The 24902-nt window shown below is 41.8% G+C and overlaps 1 protein-coding gene across 3 annotated transcripts in view; it reads right to left on the minus strand.

Moving 5' to 3' along the window:
- Window positions 1–24902, minus strand: part of ARHGAP26 (Rho GTPase activating protein 26) — a 443705-nt gene that overhangs the window by 303403 nt on the left and 115400 nt on the right. For all 3 annotated transcript variants that reach the window (XM_044225350.1, XM_044225370.1, XM_044225360.1), the window contains exons 5-9: window positions 22772–22873; window positions 14593–14703; window positions 6527–6631; window positions 4873–5002; window positions 1004–1104 (exon numbers count right to left, since the gene is read on the minus strand). In XM_044225350.1, coding sequence (XP_044081285.1) covers window positions 1004–1104; window positions 4873–5002; window positions 6527–6631; window positions 14593–14703; window positions 22772–22873 — 549 coding nt within the window. The remainder of the gene's footprint in view (window positions 1–1003; window positions 1105–4872; window positions 5003–6526; window positions 6632–14592; window positions 14704–22771; window positions 22874–24902) is intronic.

Here is a 24902-nt window from a genome sequence, read left to right on the forward strand (position 1 = left end):
GCAATCTTGAGAAAGAAGAACAAAGCTGGAGGTACCACAATCCCAGATTTCCAGATATACTACAAAGCTACAGTGATGGGGCACCTGGGAGCCTCAGTGGGTTAAAGCCTCTGCCTTCAGCTCAGGTCATGATCCCGGGGTCCTGGGATCCATCCCCACATTGGGCTCTCTGCTCGGCAGGGAGCCTGCTTCCTCCTCTCTCTCTCTCTCTCTCTGCCTGCCTCTCTGTCTGCTTGTGATCTCTGTCTGTCAAATTAATTAATTAATTAATTAAGCTACAGTGATCAAAACTGTATGGTTATGGCACAAAAAGAGATATATACCTCCATGGAAGAGGATAGAGAATCCACAGATAAACCCGTATCTATATGATATATTAATCTATAACAAAGGAGGCAAGAATATACAATGAAGAAAACACAGTCTCTTTAACAAATAGTGCTGGGAAAACAGTCACATGCGAAAGAATGAAACAGGGATATAAAAAGGAATATTACTCAGCCATGAAAAACAATGACGTATTCCCACTTGCAACAACATAGATGGACCTAGAGGGTATAATGCTTAGTGAAATAGGTCAGACAGAGTTAGACAAATACCGTATGATTTCATTTACATGTGCAGTTTAAGAAACAAATGAACCAAAAAAAAAAAACAAAAAAAAAACAGATGGACAAAAAATCTGACTCTTAAAAATAGAAAACAAACTGGTGGTTACCAGAGGAAAGGTGAGTGGGGGCTGAGTGGAATAGATGAAGGAGTTTAAGAGCACACGTACTGTGATGAGCGCTGAGTAATGTATATAATTGTTGAATCATTATATTGTATACCTAAAACCAAATGTAATACTGCATGCTAATGATACTTCAGTTAAAAAAAAAAAAACTTAAAAAACAAGAAAAGAAAATGACAATGACACAATGAAGGTGTTGCTATACATATGCATTATAACCTTCCTATTTAGCCAAGCAAATCAAGCATGAAATTTTAAACATGAACTCACCCCCTTTCCTCCTGACTTTTGGTCAAATGGTACCATGGTGATTTGTTTGGAATCCCGTTGGTATGTACAGTAGTGCTTCACCCAAGAAGTTCCAAAGTGACCTGCAAGGTAGTATTTCCCATGAAACATCTCTATGTGTCAAAAGCATACTGGAAACACACACAACCTATAACCCACAATGCTCACCTACCCTTAAACCATTTCTCGGGGCAATATAGTCTCCACCAGCTCGAATGGAATAGGCAGAAATCTGATCCCACAGGCTGGAAATGGAAGTGACCCCAAGCTTTCCCCAGGGACCAAGGAAAACTGTTTCCCACTAAATGCAAGATCCAATGGGTCTTAAAATACAAGGGAAGTAGAGGTTCCCTGGGGAAATTAATTCACTTTCCCATCATCAATCTCCACTTGAAGTTTCCTTTCTTCCCTGACAGGAGTAAGATGACTGAAGAAAGAACACAGAAAAGCTCCTCGAAGTGCCTGTCACTGTTCCCATCTGGTATGATGACTTCATGCTTCCCACACAGCTGCTCTGCAACTCTCTGCAAAGACATACAGGGGTTCTGACCTACTGCCAAACCCCTAATCTGTACTTTAGCAGAAGTCAAGATGATCTGAAAAGCAGACAGGCAAACTCTGACACAGAGATGTAAATGGAAGTAACTATAAATACCCAAATGTAATCTAAGGAGTCTGTCCCTCAGTATTATCCCTCAGGGAAGAGGAAGAATGCCCTTCAGTCAAATCCTAACAGTCTCTGATTTTACCTGGTGGTTGGCAAATTACCTTATTTTTTTTTTTAAGATTTTATTTATTTGACAGAGAGAGATCACAAGTAGGCAGAGAGGCAAGCAGAAAGAGAGAGAGAGGAGGAGTAGGAAGCAGGCTCCCTGCCTAGCAGAGAGCCCGATGTGGGACTTGATCCCAGGACCCTGAGATCATGACCTGAGCTGAACGCAGAGGCTTAACCCACTGAGCAACCCAGGCAGCCCCAAATTACCTTATTTTGAATAACAAAATATCATTAGGGAAAGAAGGGATAATCAGCATTATAACCTTCCAAGGCCCTCAATCATTGCCTTAGATGCTCGCAGAGATCACAACACAGAAATGTTTTCTGGATGTTTTTGTTTTTTTTTTTTAAGTAGTAATAGGAGATTTAGTAAAGATTTTGTAGTTCTTTTTCAGGTTTTCAGTGCTCGTAGCAAGTGTTGAATAGCGCTTAGGAAACTAAAAAAGTAAAAAGCAACACAGTAAGTATTTACATTGAAGCATCAAAGACAAAAATACCAACCATTCTAATTTATTTTTGTGGCTCAGAGAAAAAAATCCAAGGACAGCACAACACAAAGATTCCTCAAGTTCTGTATCTTAAACCATTTGATTAGCCAAAGAAATAAGGATAATACTGGATTTGGATTTAGCCTACTGAATAACAGAAATCCTTAATTCCATCCTGACAACAAAAAGATGGATGGATGGATGCATGCATGGATGGGAAAGAAGAGAACGAGGAGAGGGAGGGCAGTCGCCTCGTTGCAGTACACTAAATGGCAACTAATAAACATGGAGGAGTGACACAGCTGAGAAACTGCCATTTTGCAACCATCACAGTAACTATCCTTTTAGGCAAGAACTGCCAGTGGATGCTAACTCTAGGCGGGGACAAAGCTTGATGAAAAAGATATGGTCTTAAAGGGTCTCCCCATAGACTGTTAATGAGCTACAAGGGAAGAATCTTGACTGTACAGTGGATAAACTAAATGATACTTTGACTGAGTGACCAAAATTATTATCACCAGTGAGGGGCAGACAGTGCCACTAGATGTGGTACCCAGAGAAGAACACAAATATTACTTATGTAAGATTTGACAAGGGATCCCTAAACTAAATCTAATCATTGGGAAACATGAGACAAACCCACACTAAAGAAAATTCTAGAAATGAACTGGCTTATTCTCTTCAAAAATGTCGACATCATGAAGGACAAAGAAAAGCTGAAGAATTATTACAGAGTAGATCATGACAAGTAAATGCAGTACAAAATCCTATCTAGATAGAAGGAAAAGAAAATGCTTTATGAGGGCATTACTGGGACAACTGACAAAACTGGAATATGAACTGTCATTTACATTAAGTACTTTATTAATGTTAAATTTGCTAGATACAGTAACTATACTGTGGTTACATAAAAATAATATTCTTATTTTTGGAAAATACACACTAAAGAAAAGGAGCATGGAGTATGGAATCTGTTCCAAAAGGATTCAGAAAAAATGGCAATGTGTGTATGTCTCTGTGACTGTTATGTGACTACATACATACCTGGAAAAAGAAAAAAACTCTTTAATTGTGGGAAAATTGTAAAAATTCATGCATCTAGATAAAGAGCATATGGCTGTTCATTATACTCTTCTTGCAATTTTTTATTCAAGGTTCAAATTATTTCTAAGCAATAAGTTACCAAAACTTTCAAATAAAAAGAGCTATATCCCATTGATATGCTCTAGACTCACAGGTTTGAGAGTTAAAATCTTATTCTAATGATAATCAAGACATTCATGTTTTAAAGGCACATGAAGTATTTGAATAAAATTGGATTATTAATGTGAGTGCAGATTTTATATATGTAAGTGAATAATATTAACAAATTAAGTATTGTAAGTGGACTCTGAACTATATTCAAGTTAACCTTAAACTTTTTGGGCTGGATCTTCTCATTAGGCAAAAAAACTAATATCTTACATTGAGGCTTACAGAAAACCCAATAATACAGTACCTTCCACTTCTTACAAACCTCAACAAGCTCAACCCTGTAAGAATAAAGGGCATAAAACCCCTCAAGGTATCCAATGCGTCCAACCTCAAACCCCGCTACTGCCCCCATTGTCACGAGGCAACAATTTTGGGGCCAAGCAAACTTTTGAGCAATCACTAGCTAGAATAATCACTGAAATCAAGTGTTTTGTTCCATTAGTAAGCTTCTAGGAATGAAGACATTTGCCTTGCCCTGAATCAACAAAAGGACAGTAAAGAGTACAAAACCCACAAAAATCTGGGAGGAGTTAACACACCCAACTAAAAAAGGAGGAATGGAAGATTAGGAGAACTGTCCACTAAAGAAAAAAAAAATTGACTTTCTTCTATCACTAGCACTCTGTGAGCTAAGTCTGGAAGTGCTACCCTCATAGCACGGCCCTATCAAAAAGCCTTTCCCCAGGCCTTGCACAGTAGTCTGTGAGTCATCACAGAGAAGTCTGGGTGAGCAGCACCTGGTGTTTCTTTCCTTGACATCTCATGGGCGGGACAATGGGTTTCTCTTCCTACCACTCAGAGTGAGTTTGTGTTTCTACTCATAAAATTTAAGTGTTGAAATAACAGCAACTAAATAAAGTGGGGAGAGGGCCTAAGTCATGACTGTTTGGTCCCTGCTGAAACAAGTCTTTAATGGAACAAATTCAATCCATAGTAACTCCACCCAAGGATATGACTGCTAACATACGATAAGGTCAAGCATGCAAGGCCCTTCCAGAGCCTCTATACCAAGAGTGTGATAGATAAAGCCATGCTAAGGGTGCAGACATGTCAAGTGTGACACTACAGAGAAAAAACACCACCATAGAGCCTCAGTGAATTCCAGGTTCCCGAGGGAATTTCCAGTTACAAAGAAAATAGAACCCATCATGAGGAGGTAGACAAGACCTTTGGATACCTTTCCCTTAAAAAACTCAACTATTGACGACTCTCATTCACCCAAATCTATATTTATAGAAGCTGTGCTCTAGGTTAGGCACTACTAACTAGACCTTCTACCTCCTGGGTAAAAGGCATGCGTGTGCCCCAAGCTATTGTTTGCCACCAACACTCACGTTTCTCCTGAACGTACAGGTACCCTTCCATGGTGTAGGGACTGATGGTCTTGTGCTCAAGGGGGTTTTCCTTCATCTTTTTCATCAGTGATTCCACTTCTGACCTGGTGCCTTCGAAGCGATTTCTTGTCTAGGATGAAAGGCATTTTATTTAAATCAATAAATAAAATTTTAAAAAATGTTCCCATCTCTTAACAATTTACAACATCAACCTATGGAAACCTAAAACCAGGTAAGGAACATTCAACCACCTAGGAATTAGGCAAATATTCACTTTCAAGACCTACCTTTTGACCTTAAAGTCCTATACCAGAATGACTCTCAAACTGTCAAGACCATCAAAGTCACCTGGAGAATGTGGAGAAAATACAAATGTCCAGGCCTCGTCCCCTGAAGATTAATTTAATACCTCTGGACCTAGAAATGTGTATTTTAAACAAGCATCCCAAGGGACCCTGATTCAGATAGTTCATAAAATGGTCCCCAAGGTCCTGCTTCACTATGTGGCTGGCTTTCAAAACAGAGGGACTTATTTCTCCAACTGCAGGAATGCCACTTGCTGATGGTTCATAGGTGGTTCCCTCCTCAAAAAGGGAGCTTCCTCACTCAAGGTAACTCCTTTCCCCCAGTGCAACCTGCACACCATGACTAGTCAAGGCTAGGGAAAAAGGGGAAGGGGCCCAAAGTCTGGTACCTTTGCTTCTACTGAGGCCACTGTGAAGGTCCGTATCAGCTCCAGGACACCCCAGGGCATTGACTGAGGCCTCACAGCTAAACTTCTCCTGCAGGGGTCTGCTGTCCTCTCTCACACAGGTGATTTTGCTGACGTTACTCCCCTGTAAACCTGCTACATGTAACCTCCACTTCTGAGTCTACCTTCTGAGGAAGCTGGCCTAAGGGGAGGCCATGCTTTATGAAACCTTGTCCTCTGCAACTTCCTGTTTTCCGAAACAACACAGAGAACCATGGCAGGGCAAGCTTCAGGTTTCTAAACCCATGCAATACAACTCACAAGGAAACACTTGGGTTTCTTTTCTACACAGCATCATCTGGAGACAAAGACAACATGCAAACTAATATAGCCAGCCACACAGAAGCAGGGACTTGAGATCAGGAACTGCTAACCAAAGACCCTTAGTACAATTCTGAGCACCAAAAGGTCCCGCTGGTTAATATTTGGGGAAGGAGACAGAGTAAAAGGCTCTGACTTGGATTTCCTGTGAGCATTATTGAAAGTTGAACAAGATCATATCCTTTGAGTGGAGGCCAGCATGCATGCCCCACCCCCAACCCCTGAACACCCTCCAAGGTCTCTTGTGGCCAAGTAGCTAGATGCACAGAAGGGAGGCTGGACCTTGCACTGCCAAAGGAAATCCTGACTCTGGTGCTACAGATTTAAAACAAAAATATCAGCAGGACTTCCGAGAACATAAATAGTGCTTAGAAATAATGGAAAAGAGGATGATGCTCTAACCTGGGGCCACCAAGCACCCTACAAATACCTGCCCCCAGCTGCCCTTTGAACCCAAGCGAGACCCATCGTCCTCATCTGTGTTCCAATCCAAATAAGTGATCTCTATGCAATCAGACTCATACTTTGTGTTCTTTCCTTTCCTCAACCAGGGAAAGGAAGCTTATCCCTTTGCCCACTCACATTCTGTATGCTAATGGTCAATTCAGTCTTGAAGTCGCTGAAATCCTTGGCCAGCTCATAACCATGGTGATAGAAAGTGAAGAGTCCTTGCAAGAATGCCAGGAGCTGTAATGAAAGAAGAATGGCAGAGTCCACATTAGCATGCTGAACAGGTATTATGCAGCTTTAACCTGAGTTCCGAACCTTGATCTGAAAAGCTAAAATACGGTAACAAAAATGGCTATCACCTACTAAGTTTCCTTGAATGCCAGGCACTGGTAACATATGTCTGCTCTCACTAAATGCTCCTAACAGCCTAGCATGTAAGTACTACTGTTGTCTCCATTTCCATATTGAGAAAGCCAGTTCAGAGAGGTTAAGTAACTTGCTCCAAAAGACAAAGTAAGCAGCAACCAGGATTTGAAACCAGGTCTCCTCGCCATCAGCATCCAAGCTCTTAATCGGAGCCTCAGTACCTTCAAAGAAAATCATTTCTTCAGAAATTGAAGACCAGTCTCCTTCAAGTCCAACACAGTCTCCATTAAATACATCTGTATTATCAGGTTACCACACAGAAAAGTGTAGTTATATTGACAGCCAACAGAGAGAGGAGAAGAGGAAGATGGTATGTCCTGAGTTCGCAGCATATAACAGGCAAAGCTAAATCAAAGAAAATCACCCGGCTCAGACTTCAGCTCAAATGTGCTTCTGGGCTGTCCCTAAACTATCCACAATAAACACTAGGGATGCTATTATTAAAATATTCCCATGTTCCCACACCTTCAGTTACGACGGTTCCCCTAAATTATCATCCCCTCGAGCTCAAAGGTACTAAATTCATTCACTTTGTAGTCTTATATTCAGTGAAAAGTGAAAACATCTACTCAGCCTGATTCTTACAACACATCTTCACACTCTGAAAACTATGAATGTTCCCTCCCTGCGCCCTGCCAGTCTTCACTTCTCTAGGCTCAACCAATATTCCTACCTTATTTCCTCCCAGAACCTACACACAAAGCTACTGTTGTTGGGTTTCCCTGGCTCCTTCCCAAGTTCTAGGCCTCCTGCCTCAGTTCCAAATCTCAACCTGGAGAAAGGATTGTAATAAAAGCTTCAACAAAGTTTTAGACAAACCAGAACTTTACCTTGTCACAAGTTCTGTTGTACTGCATTTGGGGACCCCATCCCTGTTCTAACTCAAACTTTTCAACTCACATTCTCTGAGTAGTCTACTCTGATCTCCCTGATCTGCCTCTAACACATGTTACATCAAGATGCAGCTGCCTTGCTTTATATCGGTATTTAATTTTCCAGTTCCTAAAACAAACATACTAGTAATTAAACATATTCTCACTTTATTTTTCACCTAACTCTCCTCTTCTAAGAGGCAGTCCTAACAATGATGGCAAGGGAAACTCAGCCCACCCCTGTTCATCTCCCACCTGGCTCGTGACAGGAGTGGGAAGCACTAAGGTAGGTGCTACTCTACCTGAGTTAAGAGCAAAGAATGGTTTTTGGATTGAGCCACCTGCCCAGCCCAGTTATCAAAGAGCTCTATACTGTGAAGTAAGGCAAAACCTTGCTTTTAAATAATATGATAACCTACTGCTACTGTCTCCAGGGCAACTATCCCTTTAGATCCTTATGGGAGGTCAGAAAGCCAGACTTGCTGGTCAAAGATATCTGGCTCAAAAAATATCTTGTGACACCATAAACAGATCACTTATATAAATCAATGAATGAGTGGTAAACCACATAGAATCACCAAAGACTAATAATAAATTCTTTTCTTGAAAGATGTTGGAAGCTATTGAACTTCCACTATATAAAATACTTTTTTTGAAAGGAAAGCTTAGGCTTTCCTTTCCTAGATGGCTCCAGTAATAGAGAAGAAAAGACACTTATGCCAAACCTAGTGTCAGCGTTCACAGTGAATACTATTGTTTCTTATCTTTTCCTTCCCTCCACCCCTCACCCTCCATTTTAGAATGCTGTGCCCATCACTTTTCCAAGGCACTGAATCATCCACTCCTACAGAATAAGACAGAAGATAAGCAGCTAATTCTAAAGTCATTTCTCCTGTTAACTCTGATTTATCTTCCACTTAAAGTCAACAGGGCCTCTCTTGCCCAAGGTAATTAACTATCTTCCAATAGCTCCCTAGGACACCACCTGGGCGTGCACACAAGTACTCCAAGGCAGAGAGTTCCTAGTATTTATTTTGGTTTTCACTTCCTTTGCTATCATGCTTGATTGTCCGCTTCTCTATGGGAAATGATTCCATAGATATTGTTATCTTTGGCCCACTTCCCTTCTCTCCTGGCAGCATCTCTCTTCCCCTGGTCCACCTCCTGACATCCCCTTCCCACACATTGCATGAATCCATTACCCAGTGGGAAATGAAAGTCTACTCCACAGAGGGCTGGGCGAGGCCCACAGAAAGACCCCAGAGATGGGATCGTCTATCTGCCTCAAAGAAATGCTTGTACTCAAACACAAAGAGGATAAGCTTATTGTAGCCTCACCTTGGTTGGCAGATAAGTCAGCACAGCCATAAAGACTCCTCCCTTAACAGTCAGAGCCACGGAATCATAGCACAACAAAGGAAATACCAAAGAAAGACCTGCCCCACCTCCTTTTGCCTTCAAAGACTCCATTCCTTATTCTCTTCAGAAAAATAACTAAAAAATATCTATTCTTATTTCCTAGCAGGTCTGCTAGGAAATAAGAATAGATATTTTTTAGTTATACACACACACACACACACACACACACTTTTTTTTTTTTTTTAAGTGAGCAAAAATCTAAGTGCGCCATTTGGTAGCAATTGTACCATTCTGGACTATCTGATAAATTTAGATTGTTTTCATTCATAGAATAAAGCTACTGTTAGAGGCTGAATAGTGTTCCCCCAACGCTGACAAAAAAATTATGTTGAAGTCCTAACCCCAGTAACAGAAGGTGACTTTATTTGAAAATAGAGACTTTATGGAGATACTCAAGTTAAAAATCAGGCCCACTATGGAGATACTCAAGTTAAAAATCAGGCCCACGGGTCCTGATCTAAAATGACCAATGGCCTCATAAAAAGGGGATATTTGGACAGAGAAGCAAAGAGATCATGCCCACATGAGGACTGGGAGAGCAGTGATGTACCTATCAAGCAAGGAATGCCAAATAGTGCCAGCAAACCACCAGAAGCTACAAGGAAGAAACAAGAACCTCCCTACAGCTTTCAGAGGGAGCATGGCCCTGCGGACACCTTGATCTTGGACTTCTAGCCTCTAAAACTATAAGAGGCAGTAAGTTTTTGTTCTGAGAACCCAGTTGGTGGTACTTGGTTATGGTAGCCCTCCAAATATAACAACCAACAATGACTCATTTGCATGACAAAGGAAAGGGCAGATAGTAGAGTGATGAAAAACTAATGTCCTGTAACTCCTCTTTTCCAGGAGGACACTAATGCGACCTACTACTGCACTGGGTGGTGGTGAAGACAGAGATCACCTATGTAATAGCCTTAGCACAGAAGTGCCGACAGGAGCTGTTCAGGAGACGGATATACTTAGATGGATGTTTTATAAGATACACTGTGGTGGCAGTGTCCAGCCCAGCCTGAGGAAGGGGGGAACCCAAGATAGGATGCAACAAATCAAAGGAAAAAATGAAGACCTACGATGGGGCAGAAGTAGTGAGAAAGGACAGGAAGGCAAAGCACCAAAAAATATTCTCAAGGTACAACTCAGAGAATGCAATGTCTGATGAATGTGGGGAATGAGTTCTCTGTAGCACTCCATAACCTTCAATTATGAAAACTCAGGGAACAGATGGAACGTGGCTTCACCTTCAAGAAATTAGGATGTCATTATCTGCAATCTAAAATCTCCAGAACATTTAGTACCTCAACAAGAAAATAAAGGCTTCCAGAGCACACACACAAAAATATGGTTTAGATCCCAGAAGTCTGAATTTTCTTCCCTGGAACACTAAAATTTTGTTTCTTTTTTCTGAAGGTCAGTACCATCCTGGTACTTGAAGTTACTTTCTAAGAAACAAATAAACATAGTCAGTAAGCATGCAGGTTCCTTTGAATGGCTGGAAGATTCCCTTGACTGCAACCACCTCAAAATATAAATATCCACACCAAGTGCCCCAGCAATTCATTTCAATAAATTTTTTGCTGGTTTTCTTTCCACATGTAAGCAATCAAATACTGTTTCAGAGAGACTAAGAGCCAGATCATTCCACTTCTGCCAGGTACCAGATGTCACCTTAAAGAACAAATGTGCTGGTGGCACCTGGGTGGCTCAGTGGGTTAAGCTGCTGCCTTCGGCTCGGGTCATGATCTCAGGGTCCTGGGATCAAGCCCCGCATCGGGCTCTCTGCTCAGCGGGGAGCCTGCTTCCTCCTCTCTCTCTGCCTGCCTCTCTGCCTGCTTGTGATCTCTCTCTGTCAAATAAATAAATAAAATCTTTATTAAAAAAAAAAAAAGAAGAACAAATGTGCTTCCATTTCCTCATCTGAAAACAGACATGGAACAGCAATCATTTGCCCCCAGAGACAGTGTAAGGACTGGATGACATTATGAAGGTGAAGGGATCATTAGCATATAACACAGTTACACCCCATCATCAGCTGTTATTTCAGGGTCTTCTGCATCATCTCAGCCAGGGGCTCAAACTTAAAAGTGCCACAGAATCACCTTAGAGGCTTACTGAAAGAGAGATGACTGGGCCCCACTACCTAATTTTTGGGTCTGGGTTAGAACCTGAGAGTCTGCATTCCTCAAACTTTGACAACCACAGATCTAATCAGCCGTGTTCTGGATCAATCCTTCCGCTATCCACAGCTCCCAAAGCACTGACTGGCCCATGAGGTGGTGGGTTAAGCCATGTTTACCTCTATAAAAAGTGAAGGTTGAACATGTGAATTCTACATGCAGCCTTCTCAACCAACTCATTTAACTGCGGGCAAGATCCTATCACTTTCCTTTTATTCCAACCAGAAATTTTTTTCATTAGCTTTCCAGGTGCCTCAATGCATGGCCTGGGACACAATCACAAATCATAACAGTTTTCCACTCTTGAAACCCTTCTGCCACTTCTCCACATGATGCCTCCTGACCCAACTGGCACTGAGCTGCTTGCTCCCTTGGCTACCTCTCTACTACATTCATCATATTTCCCTAATGAGGCTTTGAACTCCTCAGAAACAGCAGTGGGATCTTCAGGAATTTTTCTGGTAGTGAGTAAATGCTTTCAGATTTACCAAGAATTTTTATATTATAACAGGTAGGCCCTGTTAATATTGCCACTTGACTCATTTGCTCATCTGAGCAGACCCTGGTTGACTGGGTGCTAGTTAGCAACTATATACTAACTGGGTGCTAAGTAGGTTGATTCCCTCTATTCTAAGCATCATACATGCATAAACTAAGTTATTCTTCCTAACATCTTTATATTCTTTTTCCTTTTTTTTTTTTTTTTTACCATTAACATGTAATATATTGTTTGTTTCGGGGGTACAGGTCTGTGAATCAACAGTCTTACACAATTCACAGTGCTCACCATACCACATACCCTCCTCATTGTCCTTCACCCAGCCACCCTATTCCTACCTCCGCCTCCCCTCCAGCAGCCCTAGGTTTGTTTCCTGAGATTGAGTCTCTTATGATTTGTCTTCCCCTCACCTTGTTTCATTTTTCCCTCCCCTCCTCCCATGACCCCCATGCCCTGCCTCTTAAATTCCTCATATCAAAGAGATCATATGATAACTGTCTTTCTCTGATTAACTTATTTTGCTTAGCATAATACCCTCTAGTTCCATCCATGTTGCAAATGGCAAGATTGGTGGGGGGGTTGATGGTTGCATAGTATTCCATTGCATATATATATACCATGTCTTCTTTATCCATTCATCTGTTGATGGACATCTAGGCTCTTTCCATAGTTTGGCTATTATAGACATTGCTCCTATAAACATTCAGGTGCACTAACATCTTTATATAGTAGGTGATATAAATATACTCATGTTGTAGATAAGGAAACTAAGGCTCAGAAAGATAGGTAACTTCCCCAAAGAACACACAGCTAGGAAATGGCTGAGCTGAGATTTAAACCTAGGCCATCTGGCTCTGGAGCCCTTACCAATGATAATGCTGCCTTTCAAAAACTCAAGACACTGATACACTAAAAGTGAGTGCCAGGAAGTAGAAGGATTATTACTTGAAGGTTTCTTTAAAAAAAAGAAGGGGGAAGAGGAGGGAGAGGAGAGGGATGAGGGGGTGGGGGAAGAGGAGGGGGGAGGGGGAAGAGAAGAAGAATGAGAAGGAGAAGGAGGAGGAAAAAAGAAAAGGAAGAGGAGAAAGAAAAGGAGGATGAGGAGAAGGAAAGCCCATCTAGATTAGCAGTCATTCAGCTGAGTCCAGACCAGATTGGCTGAAACACCCAGATTTAGAAGAAATAAATGTCTACTGTTATATGAGGTTTTGTGGTTGTCACCCAACAAAAGTTAACAGATATAGTACCTGACTCACTAGGAACACCTACTGGGAGGTCAAAGTGGACAGCAACAACGACAAAAAAATCACCTCAAAGAAGATGGGCCAATTAAAATCCAAGTCTTCAAAAGCAGGCAATTGCAGAATAATATCAATGTGCACAAAAGATTAGTATAATCACACTATTGTTTTCCTCTACAAATTCTGGGAAAATCAATTAAACACACCCAAACCTCAATCTACAACAGCTTTTGAATGCCTGCCCACACCAGAGGAAACAGTCTTCAGTAAACCTCTCATTGAAACGCTGGCTTTAACAGCTCTGTGTCCTAAGCAGGGAAATCAGTAAGCTCACTTTCTCTGACAGATGGCTTCTGCAGAAACATGAGGATTTTGACCGGAACTGTGACAGAGACCACTGCTAGATAGGAAGTTGGCTTTAAAGTTTCTAATTTTCAGATAAGAAGAATGAAGTAATTCAAGACCTCAAGGAATTTGCCAGATGAAGTGACAGAGAGTGGAATCCCAAGATCACAGTTTCAGTATAGTAAAAAAAAAATCAAAGCATCAGATCCCAAAGCCAACAGGATTCTGATAAAACTATTAGTGAGTCTACATGCCTAAAAAGCATCCTAGAAGTCTGTAAGTTAGAAATAGAGCACAGAACACTCTTTACTAAAAAGAGTGGTTATTTTCTTTCAGTTTCTTACAATTTTATTCTGTTGCCTAAGAAAATCACTTTCTTAAATCTAGGTAGCTAAGAATCTTGTTTCTATAGAGACCCCAAGCTGGGGGTCTCAATCACAGCCAGCATTTTTAAGAAAGAATCCCAGGTCTGTAGGAGTTTTAAATTGAGGCCCACATGCTCTTTTGGTGGTACTTGGATATCCTGGTCATGTGCATTTGGAGGGCCACAGTGGGGCAGGGCAGCATCCCTGGGCCATGACCAGGCTAAGGTGGCCTCAACTAAAGCCAGACTTGTTTCTACATGACACCCTTTTATACCCACTGGGACACAGTGACCAAGTCCAAATCCCATTATGGTTCACTAAGCACAATCTCCTGTCTGCCCAGTTTTAACAAACTACAAGGAGAAATCACGTTATGTAATAGCACATTTTAATGCATGGGAGGAGCTTAGAGGGGCTTTGAATTGAGCAGACAAAAAGAGGAAAGTAGTATGTATATTCCCCTTTTTCCTTGGGCAACTACTATATTTGGATTATTTGAGGGAGAAAGAAAGGGGTAGGAGGGTGAAAAGTTAAGGTGTAATCACTACTGTCGGGCAAGATTTAAACCTCCCTTGCCCTCTTTCCACTTAGACACCAATTAGCAGAATGGAGGGGGGCTTGAGGAAGCAACTACCCCTGAATGCACCATCACTACCACTCAGGTTGCCCAGGAATGGCCTCTGTGGACAATCCAGGGTTAGCCAGATCGACAGAGCACTATAACTTAGCAGGAGGCACAGCCCCGGGGTTGGTCAACCTCTTCATCAGGAACTTAGAGCATTTTGTAATCTAAGTAGTGAAATGAGGGCTGGGGACCAAAGTGTGGGTACACCACGAAACCCTGAGCATCTACTTACAGGCTCCACGAACTCAAACATCTTCCTCTCTTGGACTTCCTGCACCTTGAAGACATACTCCAACGATACTTCATAGAAATGCTGCCGGACCAAGTCCACTTGGCTGTCTGCCTACAAACAAGAAAGAATTTCAGAGAAAAAAATTGGTTACTACCCAAGGAGAGTATTCAGCAAGCAGGCCAGAAAAAAATCTCTGGAGACGGTTTTTAAAAACAACGCAAACAGCACGAAATAGACATAAGAATAATGACAGTGCTCACCCGGGCACCTGACTTTGTGTCAGGCACCAAGCCCTCGGGTGGACATATTTTACATTACTCGCTCCTCATTAACTATAGTTATTTAATCCTCATTCCATTCCTAAGAAGAAGACATTCTCATTACCTCTAATTTACAGGAAGAAAATGAAACCTGCTGACGTTAGGGAAACTGAAGCAGCAGGTACACGGCAGAATTAGGATTTCTCTACTTATGAATCTGCCTCCAAGACCCTTCATCACCTTTTTTTAAAGAAGTACTTATTTGTTTGAGAAAAAGAAAGAGAGCAAGTGCATGGCAGGGGTGGGGGGTGGGGGGAGTGAGAGAGAAACTATAAGCAGACTCCACAGTGGTACTCAATAGCACAATCATGAGATCAAGACCTGGGCAGAAACCAAGAGTTGAGTCTTCCCTGACTGAGCCACTCAGATGCCCTGCACCTCAACCATCTTTAATCTAGTAGTCTGTACTGCCTTCCACACCCTGGGGTAGACCGGGGTTCCACGGAAAACAAATCTTGAAGGAGGAAAAAAGAAAAAAAAACAAAAAACAAAAAACACCTGCAGGGATATCCACATCCCATCAGGAATGAATCAAATAAGCTGTTAGAGGGCAGGGGACCTCAGAAAAGGACATTTCCACATAAGTTTCCCATACTTTCTTTGTTGTCAAAGCACAAACTGTCAGTTTACCCCAGCAGAGTAATTACATTACCCCAACCTAGCCTCAGTCCTCCCTCTTTGCAAATGTGGGAGAGGGGACACCTGGAAAGGCCCACACAGGAGTACAATTAAACTGATGTGGGACATAGATGCCAGAGGAAAAAATGAGGGGGAGCGGAGGGGAGAGAGAGAGAGAGAGTGCGTGTGTGTGTGTAATAGCAAATGCTATGCTGCGAAGTACTTCAACTATCACAATAAGCTCATAGACTTTCTGCGGCATCGCTGTCACCTCAATCTCTCAAAGCAGATAATTACACTGAATGCATATTTTCGATGACTATATATATATATAACAATTTTATTTATTTGCAAGAGAGCACAAGTGGGGGGTGGGGGAGGTGAGAGGGAGAAGAGGCTCCCTGCTCAGCAGGGCTCTGACGCAGGGCTCCATCCCAGGGTCCTAGGATCCTGACCTGAGCTAAAGGCAGATGCTTAACCCAGTATTTTTTAATAGAAATGAATCCCCCCTGCTGGTAGGAAACACATCTCCCCGCTCTCTTTAGAAACAGAAGGATCAGAAACCATTCTACAACATACTTCACAAAGACACGAAAAGCCCCCAAAGAACCATGTCTTTCTGTGCTCCCTTGTCAAGATCCCTGCAGAAGAAACTTGGGACATACCTTAGCTGCCATTACACCAAATATGGCATGGCTATCTTTCTGTCTAAAGGACTTGACAAATCATTCATTCATTCAACCATCATGAACAAAAAGAAACTTCCTTTGTGGAGCTCATAGCGTAGTGAAGAAAAGAGATATTAAAAAATCATGTAGGTAGGGAGAGGGTGGTGGGGTTACGGACACTGGGGAGGGTATGTGATATGGTGAGTGCCGTGAAGTGTGTAAACCTGGTGATTCACAGACCTGTACCCCTGGGGCTAATAATACATTATATGTTTATAAAAAAAATTAAAAATTTTTTTCAAAATCATGTAAATAAACAGAAGATTGCAAACTCTGGGAGAGCACAAATAGCCCATCCCACTCTCCTGTGAGCATCTTCCTCCCAGATCAACATATTAATACACAGAAGCTAGTCTACTGAGTAAGTGCTGAACAAAAGCAAAATGAAAGGCTAAGCCTGGGGACATTTTCTAAGCCTCCAAGCAGAGCAAGTTGGCATCTGAGGACTAAGAGATCTTTATTCGGAGACACGGTTTCAGAAATGCTGCACACCACCGCCCCCCCCACCCCGTCCCCAAGGTATGGCGGTTCAGACCTCTGGGCTGACATCCCTTCCACCTGGGCTCCTGCCAGCTAAGCCCCATATGTTCCTGCAGCCTTTAATTTCCTCATAGTGCAAATCCAACACACTTCCACCAGGGATGCATCTACTTCCCTGGACCACCCACACACCTCCAACATTCTCCCTGCTCAGGCTTGCCAACTGACACTGCAACGGAAGAAAGGATCATTCAGGAAATGTGCAAAGTGGCTCCTGCAGTTAAGCAGCAATGGAGGAAACTCCTCTGAGACAAATAGCAGAGCCCAGCATCAGCCAGAGAGCTAATGGCAAACAACTGGTGTGCACTTGCAGTTCTAGCATTCTCTAGCTAGAAAGACCAGCTCAAGTACCTTAACCTCTCTGGGTCTCCTTCCCACACCTGGAGGCTGGAGATGTCTGCCCTTGTTCTGCAGGGGAGCTATTTTCAAGAGAAAATGAGCTTAAGGATATAAGCAATTTGAATACCAAAAGATGCTGTGTGCACAGTTGTTGTCACTACCACCAGCACTGCTGGGCTTCGATCCCAGCTCCTCCCCTAAGTCAGCCATTGAGTCTCTGGGTGATTATACTCCTCTCCTAACTGGTCTCCCTGTTCGCCTTCTCCCCATCACCCCAATCCAGTCTGCACCCAGCAACCAGAAGAGCTTTCTTCAAATTTGAGCCAGAGCTTCTCACAACCCCCTCAATGCCTTTATCTGGCTTCTACCATGTCTACAAGATACCCTATGACTTGCCCACCTATCCCTCCTCCCAGCCTCCCTCCAAAGCATTCTCACCATGCTCCAGCCCCGAACTCGCTGCCCTGTAACATTCCAAATGTTTTCCTGCCAATCAATCTTTGCACTTGGGTGTTCCTTCTGCTGATAAACCTCTTTTCCTTGATAAATACTAAATTTTTTTAACACTTTAAGACACAGTAAGAAACACCTTTTATATTATGACCTGAAAAAAACGTGCCTCTATAGGCTTCTTCTGTTCTAGCCTCCTCTACTGCATTTCATGACCAAGTAGTCCAGATTTTTATGACACACACAGTTTTTAAAAACAGTTTAAGTAATCTCTACACCCATAGTGTGCCTCGAACTCACAACCTTGAGATCAGGAATCACATGCTCTAGCAACTGAACCAGCCAGGCAAACCAACATACCCACAATTTAAAGGACACTGTCCTAAGCTTTTCTCTTGGTTGTCCTTCTCATCCTTCTGGTTTCCATTCAAATATTAGCCTCTTTAGAGAAGACTTTATTAACCACATTATTGTACATAAGACAAAGACTTCCTGGAGTAAACTACCTCCCAATTTGTTTCCTTATCACTATATAAAACTCAATTCTATGATTCTCTATTCTAGTATTTTGCCTACGGCAATATAATGTCAATGAGAGCAAAGACTTAGTCTCATTTTCCATTTTACTATCCCACCTTCCAGAACAGTGCCAGGCCCTTAATAAGTATTCAAGAGAGATTTGAGGAATGAATGAATTGATCTCTAAGTGGCCAATAGCGATCCAGTTCTCAGAAGAAATGCCTAATTTGATGCATTTCCAAAGGAAAGGGAAGAAAAAATCCAAGTGGAATGGTATGTTTCTCCTGCTAATGTCCCTTCTCATCTGGGCCACAGAATTCAACATATCTTTTAGACCCCCATCCTGCAATGGACTCACAGGTCAAGAGCTCAGCCCACCTGGCTGGCCACTCAAAATCGTTTCTCCACTTGTTACCTGAGAAGCAGTGAATCTCCCAGCTTGTTTGAGACACACCAACCATTTTATGCTTCTTGGAAAAGAGGCCCTGTCCTAGACTAAAAGTTCCAGGAAGACAATTATTCATTTCACTCTCCACAACTGGCTCAACACCTGAATAGACTCACAGAAGCGTGTAGTGTACATTTGTTAAGTGAATATTTTCTTTGAAGCTTCATAGCTCTTGAAAAATACGCTGATTTTTTTAAAAGAATCATCCACTAGATGGCAGTGTCATTCCACATGACTGAGCTATGATTTTACCCACCAGGATGTGGGGATGGGCTAGATCTTAAAGGTATTCAGTTCTGAGGCCTGCAATCAGAGAAAAATTCTGGATAATCAAAGAAAGGAGATTTCATTAAAAGTGCACTAGGTGTTTAGTCACGTTCCTAAGTTGATTTTTTAATAAATGTGAAGAAATCATCACTAAATAGCTGGAAGACCTTGAACAAATCGACCTCTGCAAGGAACCCAGTTACTTCAAATGTATTTCCAGGAGGTTCAACCAGAAGATTATCAAGGTCCCTCCTTCAGGCCAATTCTATTTTCATGACATGTGCATTGAATAACAACAACTTACAGGCAGCCCAGCAATGTCCCACCTTCCCAAGACAGAAAGACAAGCAGAAGGGCACAGTGAGGTAAGAGAAAAGAGGTCCAGAATCCAGTGTGCACAACCTCACTGAAGAGCTATGAGCAAGCTATTTAACACCTTCAAGCCTTAACCTCCTCATATGTAAAATCAAGGGAATACATCTGTTCCTCACAAGAAGGTGGTAAGGATTTGAGAAGGTTCCAAATGAAGTGCCTAACACAGTACCCAGTACAAAAATAAGCATTCAGGAAATATTTCCTACTATTATTGTTGGTGATGGTGAAAGTATTATAATAGTATTTTTATCAATTCAATTCAGCTAAGGTACAACTAAAAAGCAATCCTTGAGAACTGACCCAGATGTTTCTGAAAAACCTGCAGCCTGTTCCTTGCCTTACAAAGTACTTAGAAGTACTTTGACTGGGTCAAAGACAAGCACACAATGAACTGTAACAAAAGAACATAATGAAGAAATGCCCACTAATACATATAACTGGCCAGGTCAGTGGTATGGACTAATGTTTGTGTCCCTGACAACACTCATATGCTGAAACCTAACTTCCAGTGTGACAGCACTTAGAGGTGTGGCATTTGGGAGGTGATCAAGTCATGAGGGTGGAGTCCTCATGAATGGGATGAGTGGCCTTATAGAAGAGACCCCGGAGAGCTCCTTTAGCCCTTCTACCACGTGGGCCACAGCAAGAACACAGCCATTTATGAACCAGGAAGCAAGCTCTCACTAGACACTAAATCTGCCAGCGCCTTAATATTGGCCTTCCTAACCTCCAGAACTGCGAGAGTTAAATTTCTGTCTCTATAAGCTACCTAGTCTATGGTATTCTATTTTAGTAACCTGAACATATGAAGTCAGTGAGGAAGAGAGTACCATCCACTTTCAGAAAAGGGATGGGGAAAAATAAGCCAGTCTTGGGGTTAGTACTTTTTATTTGTTTAGCAGCCATAATTTGCCTTCTCATGCATTAAGTACACAGAATAGATAGTTTGTATTTTATAAAAAATGGAACTAAAAGCTCAGAGAGATGAACATTTGTCCTAGGTCACACAGTGACTAAATGGCATAGCAGACCCTGAAGTTAGATATCTCTTTGCCACCCAGCTCTGTGGTCCTGACACCGTGCTATCTCAGGAGAGGGCTTGGTGTAGCCTTAAAGAGTATGTTAGACTCATCCCAGACCATATCAGCAGGATCCAGGAATAGAGGGAACAGACTGGAGAAGCATCCTCACTCTGGGGGACGCCATGCCTACAGACTAACTGTACTACAGGCCTCTCAACACCAGTAGGTGCTGGAACAATCATGTCGTTGCTCAACTCTTAAAGACACTGACTCCTGTTAACTGCTTAGAAACTACAGAGCTGGCCAGCTCTGGTCATTCTGAGTTGCAGCCAAAAAGACTATCCTTAAATGTAGTTTCCAAACCTTAAATGCCAAATGATACCCAAAGAAAGATAACTAGAAAGTGAGGGCATCAGGACAGATCCTGAATGGATTTACACACTTAGCATGAACGACCACATATGAGCATCTTCCAGGGCTCATACCCCATGTATAGCTGGGATTCCATTCAATGAATTTAGTACTTTATATACAATCCACTCAAAATAGGTTTTCTTTAGCCTTCTCAAGTGTATTTGACAAGATTTACCTGAGTAGCTATGCTATCTTCAAGAATCACCTTGCCATGTGTTTGCTGCTTTTTCCCTAGACAGGCACAAGATTTTCAGAGATAGGTTAGTGTTTTCTACTCCCCACAGTTCAAATCAAGTGCTCAGTTGCTTTTGGTTGGTTGGCTAATAACTGGTCTGCAAAGCCCACCACAAACACTTGTTGCCAGAGTCGCTATTGGGCCCCGTTTGTCACTTACACAACTGGTTTAAACTCCCATATCAAAGCAGAGAGTTCTGAGAACCAGATGTCCCTGAGGACCTGGTTGGCAGGGGACTTGACTGCACCATCTCCTGAGGAATTGTCATCGTTCAACCTTCAACCACTAACTTTCACCTGACAGAAATACTGCATGGTATTTGCTCAAAAACAAGGTAAATTCAAGAATGAGGGCTAGCTTGACAAGCGTCCATCGACTAATGAATGGGTAAAAAAGATGCAGTTTAGAATTACAGAGGAGTATTACTCAGGCACTTCAAAAAAAAAAATATTGCCATTTGCTGCAATGTGGTTAGATCTAGAAAGTATAATGCTAAGTGAAATAAGTCAGCCAGAGAAAAACAAATATCATATGATTCCACTTGTGTGGTATTTAAGAAAAAAAAAATGAGCAAAGGAAAAGGCAGGAAAGGAGAGAGAGAAAAAACAAGAAACAGACTCTTTATTAAAGAGACCACACTGAAGGTTACCAGAGGGGAGGTGGGTGAGGAGATGGGATAAATGCATGATGAGGATTAAGGAATGCACTTGTCCTGATGAGCACCGGGTGAGGTATGGAACTGCTGAATCACTGGACTGTATACCCGAAACTAATATTATACTATATGTTAACTAACTGGAATTTTAATAAAAACTGAAATAAGAATGAGGGCTAGCTTGGAAGTCACAGCCTCTCTTTCGCACATACTTGAGAAAGGTCAAGCAAATTGTTAAAAGCAAAATAACATTCATGTAGTCAACTTCAGAGTTCCACTAGGAAACTGCTCTGTCTCCCAAGAAAAAAACACTCTCACTATGCAAATCTCCATGAACTAAACAAAAATGATAAGAGATTCACAGCTGCAAAGCTAACTTATCTTTCCAAGTGAACATACTCTTCATGTCAATCCAGAAAGGCTCAGGGTAGGTAAGATAAATTACCTTTTTTAGAAACAAAGCTATGAAATCATAAAACATAGGAATAACAAAGCCCGCTTAAAGAAAAAAGAAAAGGAAGCAAGAAAGACAGACTAATATCAAGTACTGGTTGAAGTAATTTTTTTTTTTTGGTTGGTTGAAATAATTTTTAAAAAATAACCAGGGCACCGCAAAGGCTCAGTTGGTTAAGGCTCTGCCTTGGGCTCAGGTCATGATCCTTGGTCCTGTGCTAGAGCCCCAGGTCAGGATCCCTGCTCAGGAGGGAGCCTGCTTCTGCTTCTCCCTCTCCTTCTGCCCCCTTCCTGCCCCTCCTGCTCTCTCCCTCTCTCAAATATATAAATAAAATCTTTAAAAAATAATAACAATAGTATTAACAATAAAAAAGGATGACCAAGTGTTCCAGATGCTAATGTCTCAAATTACTGATATAAGGTAGGAAGACAAAAAGTAAGACAGAAAGTGCAGAATCAAGGTAAAGAGTAAGAGAAACAGGAAATCAGATTTCAGTTTGAAAGGAAGAAGCATGTTTTAGTGACTAGGGCTGCCCAATAAGGAGGTGCTTGATCTTGACCAGCAGTACCTGCACCCATCCCACTAGTAGGTTGGACAGCCAGAAAAGGGGTGCTGTGGGCGGGAAGATACAAGGGCAATACAGGCAACAGGCATCTGATGAGGGATCAAGGTCAAGCTCCTGGTTTGTGAGGTTTTTTCAAACCTCAGGATTTTCTGGCAAAGGAGAGCAGCACGCATCCCCTGTACCACACAGAACTTGAACACCTTATTCAGGATACTACTGAAGTTTCTTACCTCCTGAAGCTGCGATTCTTTCTTCTTGGAAGACAAATTTAAGTGTTTTTCTAAGATGCCACAATACTTTTCTGTCTCTTTGTCATACTTCTTTTTGGCTTCCTGGCAAAAAGAGGAAAAGAGAAAAAGTAAAATGTTGCAGGAATAAAAGCAATCTTGTCAAGACCTCTGCCTGTTCTATTTCATAGTTTCATCATTCCCTCAGACCCAGAACAGGGGACAACCCAGCTGTTTAATGTGCATTAAATAAAGCCACTCCCCTGCCAACAGCAGACCAATGGTTTTGAGTGTTTATCATAAAGGAACCACTACAATGCCAGAAACAAGGTAAATACCAGTATTTAAAAGTGGCAAAGCCAGGATTCCATGTCCTGAGAATCTCAATTGTGAAACAGAAATTTCCAATTTCTAAGTTCAAGAATATTCAAGGGCAAAGTTACCTATGAAGCGAATATTCAAGAGCAAAGTTACCTATGAAGCGAATTCCAGAGCACAAAGATCCAACTGAAATCTTAAGTGGGACAAGTCTAGAATAAGGGTAGTTCTAGCTTTAACAATGGTAAAAAGTACTTAATATATAGACCTAATATCCCTGGGCACAACAGTAGCACATGTGGGTCTTTAAAATGAATGAAGATTCAAAAGAAAACAAATGAATTCAAAGAAGCATCATTCTCAGTAACAAACAAATAAAAAAAGCTAAAGCAACATCACTGCCCATAGATAGGGTTTGAGATCATGAAAGGGTTGGACATCTAATAAATTTAAATATAAGGGTAAGGTAGTCATATGGCAAGTTGCTTATAATGTAATGTAAATTATTAATATGATACAAACTTGGTGCATCCTACATAGAGTGTAGCTACCTATAGACAAAGATTAGATGGCAAAACGAGAATAATCGAGTTAAGGAAATGGGACAATGGCTGATATTCTCACATTGGAAGTTTTTATTATCCTACATTAACTGCTTTCAAAATGAAAAATAATAAATTAATAATCCCTGCTTTACCACCAAATCACTGAATCATTGAGATTCTACTTTTATCTCCCATTTTACAAATAAGGAAATTTAGATCTAGGGAAGTTAACTTGTAAAAAATCATAGAGAGTGACAGAGCTGGGATCTGAGGCCAGAGAGGATGCCTCCAAAGCCCATCTCTCAGTAGCACCTGAGAGATGCACGGGCGGTCTCTTTTTTCCATCCACTTTCTAGTGGGGATGGCAAGCAAGAGGACTGGAAAATGGTGGACAATGGCCTAATGAACATGTTCAATTTCACTAAGTGAGCCCCTCAGTCTTACTCTTGCCTTAGGTGGAACCCACAGGAACTAATTTTCTGCAACTCCAAGACCTCTATCGAGGAGAAAAAAATTTTGCAGCCAGATAAGGAAGCTCAGAGACATTTCCATTCTTTGTGAAATGAAGAATGAAGTAACCACTCTGTGTCAGGCTCCTGTAGCCAATGGTCAAGGCAAAAGTGGTCCCAAGCCTTATGGTAGGGGTGTTCTAGTAGGACAGACACAATTGACCCGGAAACAAATAAATAATTATTGGCAGCCACAAGTGCTATGAAGGAAATAAGGTGCAGTCAGAGATTCCACAGATAGGGTGCTCCAGAGAGGCCTCACTGGGGAAGGGAATGTGAGCTGCTAATCATCTGAGGGACAGGGTGGACCCTTCTAGAACACTAGAGCAGTAAGTACAAATGCTCTGAGCTTAACACTGGGAAGCCTAAGTGGCACAGGAATCACCAAGAAGCTCTCGCCTGAAGCCCTGACAATCTCCTGCCACATCAGAGCTCCATTTTTCTGGTTGACAGCATAATTCTAAGCCTTCAAAGTGGGAGGACTCATCACATACCCTTGTTAGCTGACATGTAATCATTTTTACAAACCTGAATTTTGCTTGGAAGACTACTTATACACAAGAACAACACAATATGCAGACGCAAGTGAGGAAAAAGCCCGAGGAGACATTACTCCTTCAAATTTGAAGAAGGGTACATACAGGCTAGACACTGGACTTAAACAACTCTTTCCTGCATAGAAATCAGCAACTTTGCCCTACGGCCCTAACTCCACTTCATGCTCACAGATCCACTCCAGCAGCCTGTCAGCAAGCCCCAAGA

This window comes from Neovison vison, chromosome 1 (assembly GCF_020171115.1).
Source record: "Neovison vison isolate M4711 chromosome 1, ASM_NN_V1, whole genome shotgun sequence".
NCBI lineage: Eukaryota > Metazoa > Chordata > Mammalia > Carnivora > Mustelidae > Neogale > Neogale vison.